Source organism: Piliocolobus tephrosceles, chromosome 16, assembly GCF_002776525.5.
Source record: "Piliocolobus tephrosceles isolate RC106 chromosome 16, ASM277652v3, whole genome shotgun sequence".
In the NCBI taxonomy this organism is placed as follows: Eukaryota; Metazoa; Chordata; class Mammalia; order Primates; family Cercopithecidae; genus Piliocolobus; species Piliocolobus tephrosceles.
Window position 1 is genome coordinate 5,141,248 of NC_045449.1, and position 15,774 is coordinate 5,157,021.

At 42.7% G+C, this 15,774-nt stretch overlaps 1 protein-coding gene across 4 annotated transcripts in view; it reads left to right on the plus strand.

Annotated features, from left to right (window-relative positions):
• Nucleotides 1–15,774, plus strand: part of RABEP1 (rabaptin, RAB GTPase binding effector protein 1) — a 115,958-nt gene that overhangs the window by 94,513 nt on the left and 5,671 nt on the right. For all 4 annotated transcript variants that reach the window (XM_023184544.1, XM_023184545.1, XM_023184543.1 and 1 more), the window contains 6 exons: nucleotides 188–292; nucleotides 2,370–2,486; nucleotides 5,286–5,384; nucleotides 9,965–10,105; nucleotides 12,795–12,984; nucleotides 13,831–13,886. In XM_023184544.1, the coding sequence (XP_023040312.1) occupies nucleotides 188–292; nucleotides 2,370–2,486; nucleotides 5,286–5,384; nucleotides 9,965–10,105; nucleotides 12,795–12,984; nucleotides 13,831–13,886 (708 nt within the window). The remainder of the gene's footprint in view (nucleotides 1–187; nucleotides 293–2,369; nucleotides 2,487–5,285; nucleotides 5,385–9,964; nucleotides 10,106–12,794; nucleotides 12,985–13,830; nucleotides 13,887–15,774) is intronic.

Genomic DNA, 15,774 nt, shown 5'->3' on the forward strand with positions numbered 1-15,774 from the left:
TGTACTGGAGAGTTTGACGTTTTAGAATCTGACCCTATATTGTAACTTTTTGCCATAAGGCCCTGAAGAAAGTGTTAACTTCATGTTCAACTGAGCACCATTGGTAAGACTATGCACGTGTACCTCAAGTGTGTGATGTAGATTTATTTTGTTTTGCCTGATAAGACGTAATTTTGGTGCCCTTTAGGTGCATAATGCTGGAAATAAACTTGGTAGACGTTGTGATATGTGTTCCAATTACGAAAAACAGTTACAAGGAATTCAGACTCAGGAGGCTGAAACAAGAGACCAGGTGAGTTTCTTCTGGATGTGCCAAACTGGGTATCGATTGTAGTTTTCATTGGAGGTGCAGAATTAATTGCCTCCCCTCCGCCCCCAGCCCCATTTACATTATGAAGCGTATCCATCTTGTTAAGTTATGACATAACCTGGTACACGCAATGGCAGCTACTTTTCCGGTGGGAGCTCACTAGGACTCTGCTTTTGTGTATCTGCACAGGCCAGCCCAGCTCTTAAAGGGACACTGCCTCATCTGTTCTACCCCTGCCCCTTCCGTCTAAGGCCTAAAAGTGATTTTATGTACATGGAAAGTAACTTTATGATGTGGAGATCTCAGGGAGATAAAAGGTTGATTGTTGCCTCTAATAGAATAAAGGCTTAACTGAATGTTCATCAGAATGTGTGTCCTTCATTGCTTATTGCTTACTTCTTGTCATAAATTTGTTGAATTAAGGTTAATAAGTTCCCAGAAATAAAGCTTTGGTAGATTTGGTATGCTGAGATTGATAAATCTTCAGTACCTTTTCACACGCAGTGTTTAATTATGGGTACCTTGATAGCGTTTAGGAAATAATGTAGAAATTCATGAGAGTAGGCTTGTAAAAGTATATGTAAGAAAGATACTTTTTCCTTGTATTTCCAAATTGTTCTTTGGTTGTTATGAAGATTATTCCTAGTCTTCAGAATAACTTTAAGCAGGTTAGAATGATGGTTTAATATTTTCAAATGTCATTGCTATGGAGTTCCTTCATATACTGTGTGCTTTACTCATAGATGTTTCAAAGGTTAATTTCTAAAGGTATTTGCAAAACTAATGTAGTTGGCCCCTGACAGTGTGGTGTAGGAATGGTTTTCACAGACATTTCAGTAGACTGTTTTAAGGCCTGGCTAAAAATTAGTCAGAAAAAGAAGTGGGAAAAGGGTGTTCATGGAGAGAAAAGATGTACAAAGAACAGAGTTAGGAAAGAAAATGATGTATTCTAGGAAGTATGAGTAGTTATGTGGCTGGGCACAGGGGGTGACTGTTACAAAATAATGGGAGAGTAAACTACAAAGACCATGATGGGAGCGGTGATGACTGAAGAGATTTAAATTTTACCCTGCGGCCGGGCGCGGTGGCTCAAGCCTGTAATCCCAGCACTTTGGGAGGCCGAGACGGGTGGATCACGAGGTCAGGAGATTGAGACCATCCTGGCTAACCCGGTGAAACCCCATCTCTACTAAAAAATACAAAAAACTAGCCAGGCGAGGTGGCGGGCGCCTGTAGTCCCAGCTACTCGGGAGGCTGAGGCAGGAGAATGGTGTGAACCCGGGAGGCGGAGCTTGCAGTGAGCTGAGATCCGGCCACTACACTCCAGCCTGGGCAACAGAGCAAGACTCCATCTCAAAAATAAATAAAAATAAAAATTTTACCATGAAGCTGGGTGCGGTGGCTCACGCCTGTAATTCCAGCACTTTCAGAGACCAAGGTGGGCGGATCACCTGAGGTTGGGAGTTCAAGACCAGCCTGGCCAACATGGAGAAACCCCATCTCTACTAAAACATGCAAAATTAGCCGAGTGTGGTGGTGCCTGCCTGTAATCCCAGCTACTCGGGAGGCTGAGGCAGGAGAATCCCTTGAATCCAGGAGGTGGAGGTTGCAGTGAGCCGAGACTGCAGAGTGAGAGACTGTCTCAAAAAAAAAAAAAAAAAAAAAAATTTACCCTGAAGACTTTGAGAGGCATTTAGAGTTTTAAGTAGGGAAATTATATTATTTCACTTTTTTCACAATTTCTGGTGTTAGTGTGGATTGTAGCCCGGAGACAGAGGATACATACTCTAGTTAGGGGGAACAGTGTCATGGCCTGGAGGGTCTGGGGGAGAAGTAGATGTTTTCAGATGAGACGTGTGTGAAAAATGATTTGAGTGTAAAGCACAGTACAGTAGTCTCTTGAGGTCATTTATCTAATTTCTGTCTGAATTAAAAAATCTATGGTGTTTCCCAGAAAAAGACATATATATATATTTTTTAATTCTGCAGTTAGTTTTTTTTGAAAAATTTATAAAAGGATTCTGGTTTTTCTTTCTAATTGACTTTTAAAATGATCTAGGTGAAAAAACTACAGCTGATGCTAAGGCAAGCTAATGACCAGTTAGAGAAGACAATGAAAGATAAGCAGGAGCTGGAAGACTTCATAAAGCAAAGTAGCGAAGACTCGAGTCACCAGGTAAGGGAGGGTTTTTAGGGTGTGGCCCATGAGGGATGACTGGGTTATTTAAATGAAAGATTCAAAAAATATAGTCATGTTTCTTCTGCCTTGAAGATTTGGCAGTTTTATTTTCCTTCAGGTAAAACAATTTCTTACTGATCATTCTGTGATATCTGTTCTACAGATTTTTAAAGAATAACTTTTGAAATAATTGGTCAGTAAACGCCAGGAGGCTCTAATTCTCCTTTCCTTTTTAGTTTGTATTAGTTAGGTTTTCCTGCTGCACTGGAAACTTGCTGACCAAGATACTAATTATTTTCTTCTAAACTCTGTAAAAGTATAGCAACATGAAAAAAAAAAATAGCATGTACAGATACACCAAACATACCAGAACCAACATCTGCGTAACCACCATTGAGATCAAGCAATAGAATATTAGCCAGTCCCCAGAAGCCCTCACTTTCCCCGCACTTACAGCTCCCTCCCGACAGGCAGCCACTGTCCTAACTTGTAGCACCATCAGATTAACCTGTGCTTCAACTTTAGAAAATGAAGCCATACAGTCTGTGTTATTCTGCGTCTGTCTTCCACCGTTCAACAGTGTATTATTCCTACTCATGATGCATGGAGTAAGTTTATTTTCATTGTTGAATAGTCATACCATTATACGGATATACCACAATTTATCCAGACTAATGTTGATGGATATTTCAGTTGTTTCCAGTTCTGGGATACTATGAATAATGTTCCTTTGAAATTTTTGTGTAGGGCGTGGTGGACATGTTTCTGCAGGATATGTAACTAGGGGTGGAATGCTTGGGTACAAACGTTCAAAATGCCAAATAGTTTTCCAGAGTGGTTACACCAGTTTAACCTCCACCAGCAATGTATGAGCGTTCCTGTGGTTCCAAGGTCTTGAAATAATGTCATTTTGTTATTTTAATTACAGCCATTTCGGTGGGTGTGTAATGGTATTTCATTGTGGCTTAGTTTGCATTTCTCTAATGACCATTGAAGTTATTTAGCATTTTTCATGTTTCTTGGCCATTGGGGTATTGTGTGTGTGAGAGATTCCTGCTCGAGTCTTATCCTCATCTTTCTATTGTGTTGTCTGTTTATTTTACTTTTTTTTGGTCTTTAAAAACTGATTTGTTAGGTGTCCTTTATATAATCTTGTTAGAATCTTTTGCTGATAAGTATTGCAGATGTCTTTTACTCAGTAGCTTGTATTTGCTGTTTTTGTTTTTGAGATGGAATCTCTGTCGCCCAGGCTGGAGTACAGTGGCGCAACCTCGGCTCACTGCAACCTCTGTCTCCTGGGTTCAAGCAGTTTTCCTGCCTCAGCCTCCTGAGTAGCTGGGATTCCAGGCACTCACCACCACACCTGGCTAATTATTGTATTTTTAGTAGGTTTCACATTGTTGACCAGGCTGGTCTTGAACTCCTGACCTCAAGTGATCCACTCGCTTTGGCCTCCCAAAGTGCTAGGATTAAAGGCGTGAGCCATGCACCTAGCCCATCGGTAGCTTATGTCTTCGTTAATGGTGTCTTTTCATGAACAGAAGTCCTTAATAATGTCAAATTTGGGTGGGCGCAGTGGCTCACGCCTGTAATCCTAGCACTTTGGGAGACCGAGGTCGGGAGTTCAGGACCAGCCTGACCAACATGGAGAAATCCTGTCTCTACTAAAAATACAAAATTAGCTGAGTGTGTTGGCGCATGCCTGTAATTCCAGCCATTCGGGAGGCTGAGGCAGGAGAATCACTTGAACCCAGGAGGCGGAGGTTGCCGTGAGCCAAGATCGCTCCAGCCTGGGCAACAAGAACGAAACTCCGTCTCAAAGAATAAAAAAAAATGAAGTTTGTTAATCATTTCTTTATGGTTTGTGATTTTCCTCCTTTTTAAAAAGGAATCTTTTCCTATGGAGTTACGAAGATATCCTATATTATAGAGGCTTTATTCACATTTATATCTAAAATGTGACTTAGACACACATACACACACACACACACACACAGTGTAGATAAGGGTAAAACTTTTTTTTTTTTAAGTACGGATAGCCAGTTTCTGTATGACTTGGTGAAAAGATCCACCTTTCCCCCATTGCTCTGTGTGGATTAGTTTCAGAACTATGTTCTGTTCAGTTTGTCTGTCTATTTTTTGTGCCAAATTCTACACTGATTTATGTGAAATAAAATTTTCTTTTTTTTTTCTTGAAACCCGAGACAGAGTTTTGCACTTGTCGCCCAGGCTGGAGTGTAAGGGCACATTCTGGGTTCACTGTAACCTCTGCCTCCCAGGTTCAAGCAATTCTCCTGCCTCAGCCTCCCGAGTAGCTGGGAATACAGGCGCCTGCCACCACGCCCAGCTAATTTTTTAAATTTTTAGTAGAGATGGGGTTTTACCATGCAGGCCAGGCTGGCCTCGAACTCCTGACCTTAGGTGATCTGCCCACCTCAGCCTCCCAAAGTGCTGGGATTACAGGTGTAAGCCACTGCACCTAGCCTGATTTTTTTTTTAAACATCTTCAAACATAGCTCCAACGAGGTCACATGAGTTAATATCTGCCTAGACACCCATAGAATGCTCTCTGTTACTGTGTGGCTGCATGTGACTCGAGCTTTGGCACTGCCTTGTGTTATCTAAGGCCAAGGCTTTGCACACAGCAGATGTGCACGTAGCTGTTGGATGGTGGTGAGTGGTTACCATGAACCAATAAAATGTCAATTCCAGACACTAAATACTTAGAAGATGGAAGAGTTAGTTTCAGAATAACCAATTTCCTAACTATATTTCTATGCATGTGTTTTTTTAAAGATCTCTGCACTTGTCCTAAGAGCGCAAGCATCCGAGATCTTACTTGAAGAGTTACAACAGGGATTTTCCCAGGCAAAGAGGGATGTTCAGGAACAGATGGTAAGTTTACTTTTAAGTAAATGATAACTATGTTACATATATTCCTTTTTTGTTCTATCTTGACATCATCTTTGATAGGAATTTATCATCCTGTCCAAAGTAGTTACTGTTGTCTTCTCCTGGGACTGGAAAACATTAATAATGGACAAAATATTGTAAAGACATTATTCCTTTTTTAAACCTACTTTCTGGCCAAACAAAAATTTTTCTCATCGTTTAACTTATTTTTCTGTTTGGGAAACCGAAACAGAATAAACTGTGGACCTACATTTAATTTTTAATTCCAACTCCTGACCTAGCTGAAAAATTGAATGTCTGAGAGCCCTAGCCGGTACAGCTTTTGACCAGTCATTTTGTGATTTTCCTGGATGGCTAATTTATTTAGAATAACCTTATTAGGGCTGGGCACAGTGACTGACGCCTGTAATCCCAGCACATTGGGAGGCCGAGGTGGGTGGATCACAAGGTCAGGAGATTGAGACTATCCTGTCTAACATGGTGAAACCCCATCTCTACTAAAAGTACAAAAAATTAGCCAGGCATGGTGTGGTGGGTGCCTGTAGTTCCAGCTACTCGGGAGGCTGAGGCAGAAGTGCTTGAACCTGGGAGGCTGAAGTTGCAGTGAGCCGAGATCGCACCATTGCACTCCAGCTTGGGTGACACAGCAAGACTCTGTCTCAGAAAAAACAAAAACAAAACAAAACAAAACAAAAAAACCTTATTAGTTTCACAGGGGTTATGAACAAAACATGTAACTGCTGTGGTGCTGGGGAACTTCCAGAAGGCCATCTGTTCTGAGAGGGATGGGAGCAAAGTGCTAGGAGCAAGGGCTGGCTAGAGCCTTTGCGGATAGTTCCCCAGGCTTGGCCTCCCTCCTTAGCAGTCTGGCTACATTTGCTTTGTTTTTCCTTTTCTCAAAGTTGGAGCCTACATCTCATGCCTCCAACTAAATTAGAGATGGCCCTGCTGGGGTGATTCTCCAAAGCTGATGCTTACCTGGGGATGACAGTTTTTTTTTTTTTTTAAAAAAAGCCTTGGGTGGAATGGTCATTGAATGTTTTTAATTGGCATTAGGTCAGTATCTGAATGGCCTATAAACTGATCCCTAAATCTTAAACCTGGTCTGTAGGGAAGCATCTCATCCTAATCATTGACCCATACTTTCATATGTTTTCTCTAATTAGACAATACAAAATAATAACACTGGCGTAAAAATCATTGTTAAATACTGACAGTTTCATAGTGGTGAGCCTCCTACACTCTGTTGTCCCCTTGCATCTTTTTCCTTCTTGTCTGTTTTTTTATTTGAGATGGAGTTTCGCTCTTGTTGCCTAGGCTAGAGTGCAGTGGCCTGATCTCCTTCTCCCGGGTTCAAGTGATTCTCCTGCCTCAGCCTCCCGAGTAGCTGGGATTACAGGCGTGCAACACCATGCCCGGCTAATTTTGTATTTTTAGTAGAGACGGGGTTTCTCCATGTTGGTCGGGCTGGTCTCGAACTCCTGACCTCAGGTGATCCACCCGCATTGGCCTCCCAAAGTGCTGGGATTACAGGCATGAGCCACTGTGCCCGGCCTCCTTCTTGCCTTTTAAAACCCATCAGCCTTTGCAGACACTTTTCAAGCTGGTTTCACTTAAAACGAATGTGTGTGAGTGACACTGGAGAATTGTTGAAATTAAGGTTGAGGTCCTATGAACTCTAATACATGACCATTTTGTTGAAATTACCATGCGTAAGAGACACTCACCACCTTAGTGCATGCTTGCCCTTGTTCTTAGTCTTTCTGTGTATGTTTGTAGGTATATGATGTGTATGTATGTATGTCTTGGTTTGTGTTTTTTGCTGGACTATTTGGAGTTATTGTAGATGTGACAGTCATAAGTATTTTAGTATGTATTTCCTAAAACAAAGAGTTGTTCTGCATCACTACAGTACTATTATTACATCCTTAAAATTTAACCAGTTGTCCCAATAAGTCCTTGATTATTTTTTAGTGGTGGTTTTCCTTTTTATATTTTCTATATTTTGATCCAGGAACCAATCAATGATCACATAATTTCATCTTGTTGTCATGTCGCCTTAGTCACTTCTCATCTAGAACAGGCTCCCACTCTTTTTTTATTTTTAAGAATCCAGGCTGATTGCTTTATTTTATCCAGCTGTCTTGTAGAATTCATTTGTCTGATTATCTCCGTGTGATTTGATTCAAGTTAGACATCTTGGCACGAATACTGCATAGATGAAATGGTTCAATGGGAGGTTCCTAACATCAGGAGGCACGTTAATGATGGGTGCTTCCGTTACTGGGGATGTTAAATTTGATCACTTGCTTAAGGTGGGGACAAAATAGTTCCAGAATCAATATTGCTACCAACAGCAAATCTACTAAGGAAAGGTCAACATTTCTTTGTAGTTCTTTCTGCCCGTAGACTGTATCTCAGATAAGGGTTTACAGTTTAAGTACTGTGTTCAAATGTTAGTTGTTCTCTCTGTGGTTGTATTAGGAATTTGACATATAGCTAGCTCCATTTGTTTCTCTTTATATTGCATTTTCATATTTGATTTTTCTTTTTTGATTTATATATTGAATATGCAATATGGTTCATAATCAAAAGTATAAAAATAAATACTCCATTTCCATTCCCTATCCTTTTTACCCCATTTCCACCCACTCTCATATGTAATCATTTTAATTTATTTTTGGCTTATCTGTTTTTCTCTTTACAAAAACAAGCAAATATATACATATTCTTTTTTCCCTTCTTTCATATCCACAAGGTGGTGGGATGCTGATATTTTGTTGTAAATGGGTTGAAAGTGATCATAAAGCACAGTGGATTCTAGTCTGAAGACAGTAACAGTGAGTGGGATTTAGCCAGAGCATATGCATGGCCTGGACTGCCTGCCTCTGGCATGTTTGTCCTTCAGGATGCAGCTCAGTCATCGAGGTGACCTCCTCTGGGAAGTGTTCTTTAACTCTCTCCCCAATTTCCTGCCCCAGATTAGGTACCCCTTTGGCCTTTTATCACTGCAGTACCCAGTCCCTGTCATAGCAGTTTATGGTATTATAGCTTTCGGTTTACTTGTCTTTCTCCTCTGTTGGACCATGAGCTTCTCCAGGGCAAAGTCTTTGTCTTTTATCTCTGTATTTCCTGTGGGCAGCAAAACACCTGGCATAGAGTAGCAGCTGCAAAATAAATACTGTGTGAGAGCATAATCTACATGTATGTGTGCCCTTAAGGTAAGTGACTTGGCATTACAGAGGAGCAGGAGCCACATGCTTTCTGAGAGCTTTGTCTTATACTCGGCTTTGCTGGAATAACTTTTATATTGATGCAAATAATATGAAATACCTAAAATTGTTTTATACATCAACAAGCAGAAGTGGGAGTGTGTCCGATTTTAAGAATAAGCTTCTCTGGCCGGGTGTGGTGGCTCACGCCTGTAATCCCAGCCCTTTGGGAGGCCGAGGTGGGCAGATCACGAGGTCAGGAGTTCAAGACCAGCCTGGCCAACATGGTTAAACCCCATCTCCACTAAAAATACAAAAAATTTAGCTGGGCGTGGTGGTGCGTGCCTCTAATTCCAGCTACTTGGGAGGCTGAGGCAGGAGAATTGCTTGAACCAGGACTTGGGAGGTGGAGGTTGCAGTGAGCTGAGATCACACCACTGCATTCCAGCCTGGGCTACAGAGTGAGACTGTTTCAAAAAAAAAAAAAAAGAATACGCTTCTCGAGTGCTCTGTGATTCCCAAGCTTAGATCCTCTTGATGACTTCCACTATCTGGGCCTGCTGGGCCATTCACAGTGATCCTGAGCCTGAACAGATGTACACATGACGGGAAATGAAGACACTGCTTTTGGTTTCTCCCTCCTTTCTGTTGAATGCATGCCACGAGAAAATAGGAGTTGTCTTAGAGCACATGCTCTGTCTGATACAGGTCTTGATGGTGTCAGCCACTTCCATTGAACTAGAGATCCTGGTCCTTCTGTAGTACAGGGTTATGGAGGGAAAATATTATTAATTAATTAATTTTTTTTTGAGATGGAGTCTCACTTTGTCACCCAGGCTGGAGTGCAATGGCGCAATCTCAGCTCACTGCACCCTCTGCCTCCTGGGTTCAAGCAATTCTCCTGCCTCAGCCAATCCCTAGTTGCTGGGATTACAGGCATACGCCACTACGCCCAGCTAACTTTTTGTATTTTAGTAGAGACGGAGTTTCACTGTTTTGCCCAGGCTGGTCTCAAACTTGTGATCTCAGGCAGTCCACCCACCTCAGCCTCCCAAAGTGCTGGGATTGCTGGTGTGAGCCACTGCGCCCAACCAGAAGATAGTATGTTTAAGCGGTTTGTAGGAACAATGGAGAATGAGCCTCAGATACTTGCTGCTTTGCCTGTCCTCTTGTGGAATATGTGCTGTAAATCAGAAAATGTCTGCACTGCTTTTTCTAAGTCTAGCAGAACTTCACCATACTCCGTCCATCCTCAGCGCTCCTTTAGTTTGGTCTTGTTTTTCTCTGGTGTAGCTATTACCATACCGGATCTACCTTTCTGGCTGTGATTAGTGTCTCCTTCTATTTTAGGCAGTGCTGATGCAGTCACGGGAACAGGTTTCAGAAGAGCTGGTGAGGTTACAGAAAGATAACGACAGTCTCCAGGGAAAGCACAGCTTGCATGTGTCACTACAGCAAGCCGAAGACTTCATCCTCCCAGACACTACAGAGGTAACTTACTTTCCACATGATCAAAAATGTCAACAAGTACATTTTCGGAATTGGCTGTATGTTCTTTATGTGAACAGCTTTATTCAGATATAATTCACATGGCAATCCAGCCGTTTGAAGTGAACCATTCAGTGGTTTTTGCTGTACTCACAGATGTGTGCAACCATCATCACAATCAATTGTAGAACATGTTCATCACCTCAGAAAGTAACTCCTTGTGACCCGAGTACACCAGCTAAAAACACACACAAACACACACACACACAAAAGAAAAAGTAACACTTCACCCTTTAGCTTCCATCCTTATTCCTCCTCCTCCCCTAACCTTAAGCAACTGCTAATCTACTTTCTGCCTCTATAGATTTCCCTATTCTGGACTTTCCTGTGAATAGAATCATACAATATGTGGTCTTTTGTGTACATCTTCTTTCACGTAGCCTAATGTTTTCAAGATCTGTAAGTTATTTTTGTGTGACCATATTGAGAGTGTGCCAGAAATTAAACATTTGAAGAGGTCACCATGCTGGCTGCTTATGATGTTTGTTTTTGTATCTGGTACTTGAAAGGTTATACCACACTCACCATCATTCTGTGCATAAAGATGACACTTTTGTTTCTTTTTGAGACAGATACCATCTGTCGCCCAGGCTGGAGTACAATGGCATGGTCTCTGCTCACTGCAACCTCTGCCTCACGGGTTTAAACGATTCTCCTGCCTCAGCCTCCCCAGTAGCTGGGAAAACAAGCGCCCACCACCACGCCTGGCTAATTTTTTGCATTTATAGTATAGACGGGGTTTCACCATGTTTGCCAGCCTGGTCTTGAGCTCCTGACCTCAAGTGAGCCACCATGCCCGGCCAAAGATGACACTTTTGGTCACTTACATTCTTCTGTGGTTAGGTAAACCTGGGCTACAAAACCGATTTCCCAGAGACATTCATAATTGTCTCCTTAACTTTATCCAAGCTTTATTTTTAATTTTTTGAGACACAGTTTCATTCTGTCGCCCAGGCTGAAGTGCAATGGCACAATCTTGGCTCACTGAAACCTCTGCCTCCTGGGTTCAAGTGATTCTCCTGCCTCAGCCTCCCGAGTAGCTGGGATTACAGGCATGTGCCAGCACGCTGGGCTAATTTGTTTTTGTATTTTTATTTTTTATTTCTTTTTTTTTTTTTTTGAGAGGGAGTCTCACTCTGTCACCCAGGCTGGAGTGCAGTGGAACAACCTAGGCTCACTGCAACCTCCGCCTCCCGGGTTCAAGCAATTCTCCTGCCTCAGCCTCCCAAGTACTGGCACAACAGGTGCGTGCCACTGTGCCCAGCTAATTTTTAAAAATATTTTTTAGTAGAGATGGGGTTTCACCATATTGGCTAGGCTGGTCTTGAACTCCTGACCTCGTGATCTGCCCGTCTTGGCCTCCCAATGTGCTGGGATTATAGGGCATGAGCCACCGTGCCTGGCCTTTTTTTGTGTTTTTAGTAGAGACGGGGTTTTGCCATGTTGGCCAGGCTGGTCTCGAACTCCTGATCTCAAGTGATCCGCCTGCCTGGGCCTCTCAACGTGCCGGGATTGCAGGTGTGAGCCACTGCCTGCTAGTCTAGATTTAAAAATGTTCCAAGAATCCAGCACAGTGATACTTGTCTGTAATCCCAGCACATTGGGAGGTTGCAGTGGGAGTTTTGCTTGAGCCCAGGAGTTTTGAGACCAACCTGGGCAATATAGTGAGACTGTGTCTCTACAAAAAATAAGAAAATTAGCTGGGCATAGTGGCACGCATGTGCCTATAATCCTAGCTACTTGGGAGGCTGAGGCAGGAGGATGGCTTGAGCCCAGGAGTTTGAGTCTGTGGTGAGATAGGATTATGCCATTGCACTCCATACTCCAGTCTGGGTGACAGAGGAAGATCCTGTCTCAAGAAAAAAAAAGTTCCAAGAATCCTTGAAGAATGTAGTCAGTGTGTAAGCCTTGATTCTTGGACCTGCCTCAGTAATAAATCTTATGAAATTTTAAAAACTGTTGTTTTATATATATTGTTATATGAAAATCCCGTTTTTACTTTCAAGTTGCTTTAGGTCATAACTGAAAGGCTTTCTAAAAGAAGACAGAACTAAAATTTAGGAAGAAAAACAAAACAAATTATGTACTGAATTTATTACAGAAAAACAGCTTACCACCTTAGAAAGCCATCTTTGCCATTATTTACCTCTGGCCTAAGGTAGTACTTTGCCTGTGGTAGATGTTCAGTAAATGAATGAATGAATAAGTAAGTAAGTAAACCTTATCCTCTTGGTTCACACTTGCTACTGAGTGGGAACTTGCTACTGAGTTTTGTCTTCATTTCCTAATGCCTCACAAATTTCTGCAAGTAATAGTAGAGGATTCTAAGGTATTATTTCAATTGAATGGCATATCGTAAGTCACTTAACCTTTTTATTTTTCTGCTTATGAAACAGTTTTGAGGGAAGAGTATGTGGCTCAGAAGATACGACGTGGCCAGAAATGTCTTTTCTATAACATAATGAACGTTAACCTGACATGGCACCTGTCCTGAAGCTCTAAGTGGCTTAATGGTCAAAGTCTTAATTTTTGAACCATTAAAACAACATCTGAGATTCTGGTTATAGAAAATCTTTAGGTTCTTTATTTCTTTTCACTCTCACAAACCCAATAATTTGTTTCTTGAATCCAGGCACTGCGGGAGCTGGTATTAAAATACCGCGAGGACATCATTAATGTGCGGACAGCAGCAGACCACGTAGAAGAAAAGCTGAAAGCTGAGATACTTTTCCTAAAGGAGCAGATCCAAGCAGAACAGTGTTTAAAAGAAAATCTTGAAGAAACTCTGCAGCTAGAAATAGAAAACTGCAAGGAGGAAATAGGTGAAGATAAAAGTGATGTAGTTTAGAGTCACTAAATAAAACTTTAATAAAGAAGGAATATGTGGCCGTGGAGTCTGGAACACGGAAAAGCATAGGAAAAAATTTAGTACAGACTCAGTCCATTTTTTATAGATATTCTGCTATATTCAGATATATTCAAATAATCAGAAATTCTGGTTATTTTAAAAACTTTTTTTTTTTTGAGACGGAGTTTCGCTCTTGTTGCCCAGCCTGGAGTGCAGTGGCGAGATCTTGGCTCACTGCAACCTCTGCCTCCTGGGTTCAAGCAGTTCTGCATTCTGCTGCCTCAGCATCCCGAGTAGCTGGGATTACAGGCGTGCAGCACCACACCCAGCTCGTTTTGTATTTTTGGTAGAGACGGGTTTCTGCGTGTTGGTCAAGCTGGTCTCGAACTCCCGATCTCAGGTGATCCGCCTGCCTCGGCCTTGCAAAGTGCTGGGATTACAGTTGTGAGCCCCTGTGCCTGGCCGAAAACTCATCTTTTTAGGAGTTCTGTGGCCTCTTTGTCAATTATTCATGGATAGGATTCTCAGTACTTGAACCCAGACCCAGGGGAACGTGATTTGATGGGTGGCATTTCCCTGCAGAGACGTGATACATGATCTAGAAGTAGTTTATGACACCATGTCCGTTTGCGTGGATCCTACTTTTCCCTGCGCTGAATATGCTGATTGCTTGGTGATAATTTTGAGACAGCCCCCCAGAACCCATGTTCAGCATATATTTGAATCCTTTGGGGGTGTTCTAAAATTTTAAAGAAAAAAATTTTCATGCAAAATAATAATAGATGAATGCTAATACGTCTCATTTTTTTTTTCCTTCTAGCTTCCATTTCTAGCCTAAAAGCTGAATTAGAAAGAATAAAAGTAGAAAAAGGACAGGTAAGTCGTGAGTTTCAAATTAATTCTAGCAGCAACCGGTGGTTATTTACTGACTCCTACTATGGTAGACCCAACGAATAAAAAATAGTTCAGGCATGGGCCCTGCCTTAAGGAACTTCTGTCTTGTGGGAAGAAAACCATGGCGGTAAGGGTGTGGTGGTGACTTACTGAGAGTGCCCTGCGTGTCAGGCTACGTTAAACCGGAGGAGGTAAGGCTAAGCTGTGACTGTGGCTTGGAGTTTCCAGTGTAGGGAGAACATAGGCAAGGCATGGTCATAACGTGTTATATGCTTAGAGGTACAGTAGAAATATGTATAAAAATATTACAAACAAGAGATGATGTTTTCTAGCTGGCTTAGTCCTCTTAGACATCATCAGTACCTTTCATAGTAACCCCATTCAACTTCCTGACCTCACTGTTCCTTGATTTAGAGATTTTCACCTCCACCCTGCTCTCCCTTCCCACACACTGGGCTGCACTTTGCCCAACTGTGACATCTCACTGCAGCCTTAAGTTCCTTGACCACAATCTGCCATCCTTCCAGCTCTTCATCCTGCAGGCCTATCCATCGGAGTACCTCATTCAGACCTCCACTTCTCTGAACTTCCCCTTTTATCCTGGTTTTAGCAGCTTCATGGCTTGCTTGCTTTCCCCTAGGTCGCATCTTACTGGCCTGCCTCTTCCCCTCATCTCCCACCACACCTGCCCCTACAGTCTTTCACTCCTTGTCCTGCTGCTGCCCTCACCTGACCACTGCCCAACCCTGGACTAGTCCTGCTGTCCCTAGCTGCTGATGCCACCAGACTTGGTGACACTGCCTGCTCGTGCTGCCAGATGGGCCTCCAGTGCTCCTCATGCAGGCTTTCATGTGTTCTAAGTTGCGTCTCCTCCATTCCTCACAGTGGCGGTTTCAGAGTCATCTCACCTCAGCCTCCTCACTCTCAGCAGATGCTGGCCTCACTCCTCAGGCATCAGGCAGGGCCACCTTCAGCTCCTGGGCTCCTCAATTACAGGTTCTCCTTTTATTCCCAGCCTTCTCTTTTTCTTCAGAGAAAATGATAGCCTGCTTCTGAGCACAGTGTGTCACTACATAGGTGCTTTGACTGAGTGTCTCCGGACTTCTCCAGATGTCCCCACACCGTGCTGGGTCTTGAACTTCTGCCTCTTGACTGGTCTTTTCCATTATGCATGAACAGGCTCAGGTGTCTCCCATTCAGAAGAAAAAAGTCTGTCTTTGGATTGCACTCCTCTCTCAAGCTACCAATCTTTCTTGCCTCTGTTGCCACAGTCTTGATCATGTCCACTGCCTGACTTCCCAGCCACCCCTCCACCCGCTGCAGTCTGTCTCCTGCCTCCACTGTTTCTGAGGTTGCACGAGCAGAAATTACCAGTGCTTGAAATACATCTCATCCTTTCCATTCCAGCTGCCACTCTCTGAGTTCAGACTTCACTCTCAGCTGGCTTATTGTAAACAGCCTAACTTACTTCCCTGCCTCCAAAATTTGTCCCTAATTCATCTCCATATTGAATCAAGGTGATATTTAAACATTATACTTGTTCGCATCTCAGTCTAGTGGAGAGCCCTCCAGTGGTTTCCTTTATTTACAGGATCAAGTCCATATCCTTAGCCCAGCCAGAGCTCTCCTGCCTCACACTGCCTCTCCGCCTCAGTGCCTGTGGCTCCCAATGTGCAAACATGCCACCGTTCCTGCATGTGTTTTTAATGCGTGCCATCCATTCCCTCTTACTGGAGTATCTCTCTCCATCTTCTCCCCTTGGCACCCCTGTCTTTGCCCTGTAAAAATGTAGGAGTCAAATATCATCTCCTCTAGGAAGTCCTTTGTAACTTGTCTGGCAGAATTAAATGCTGCTTCCTTCATGCTTCAC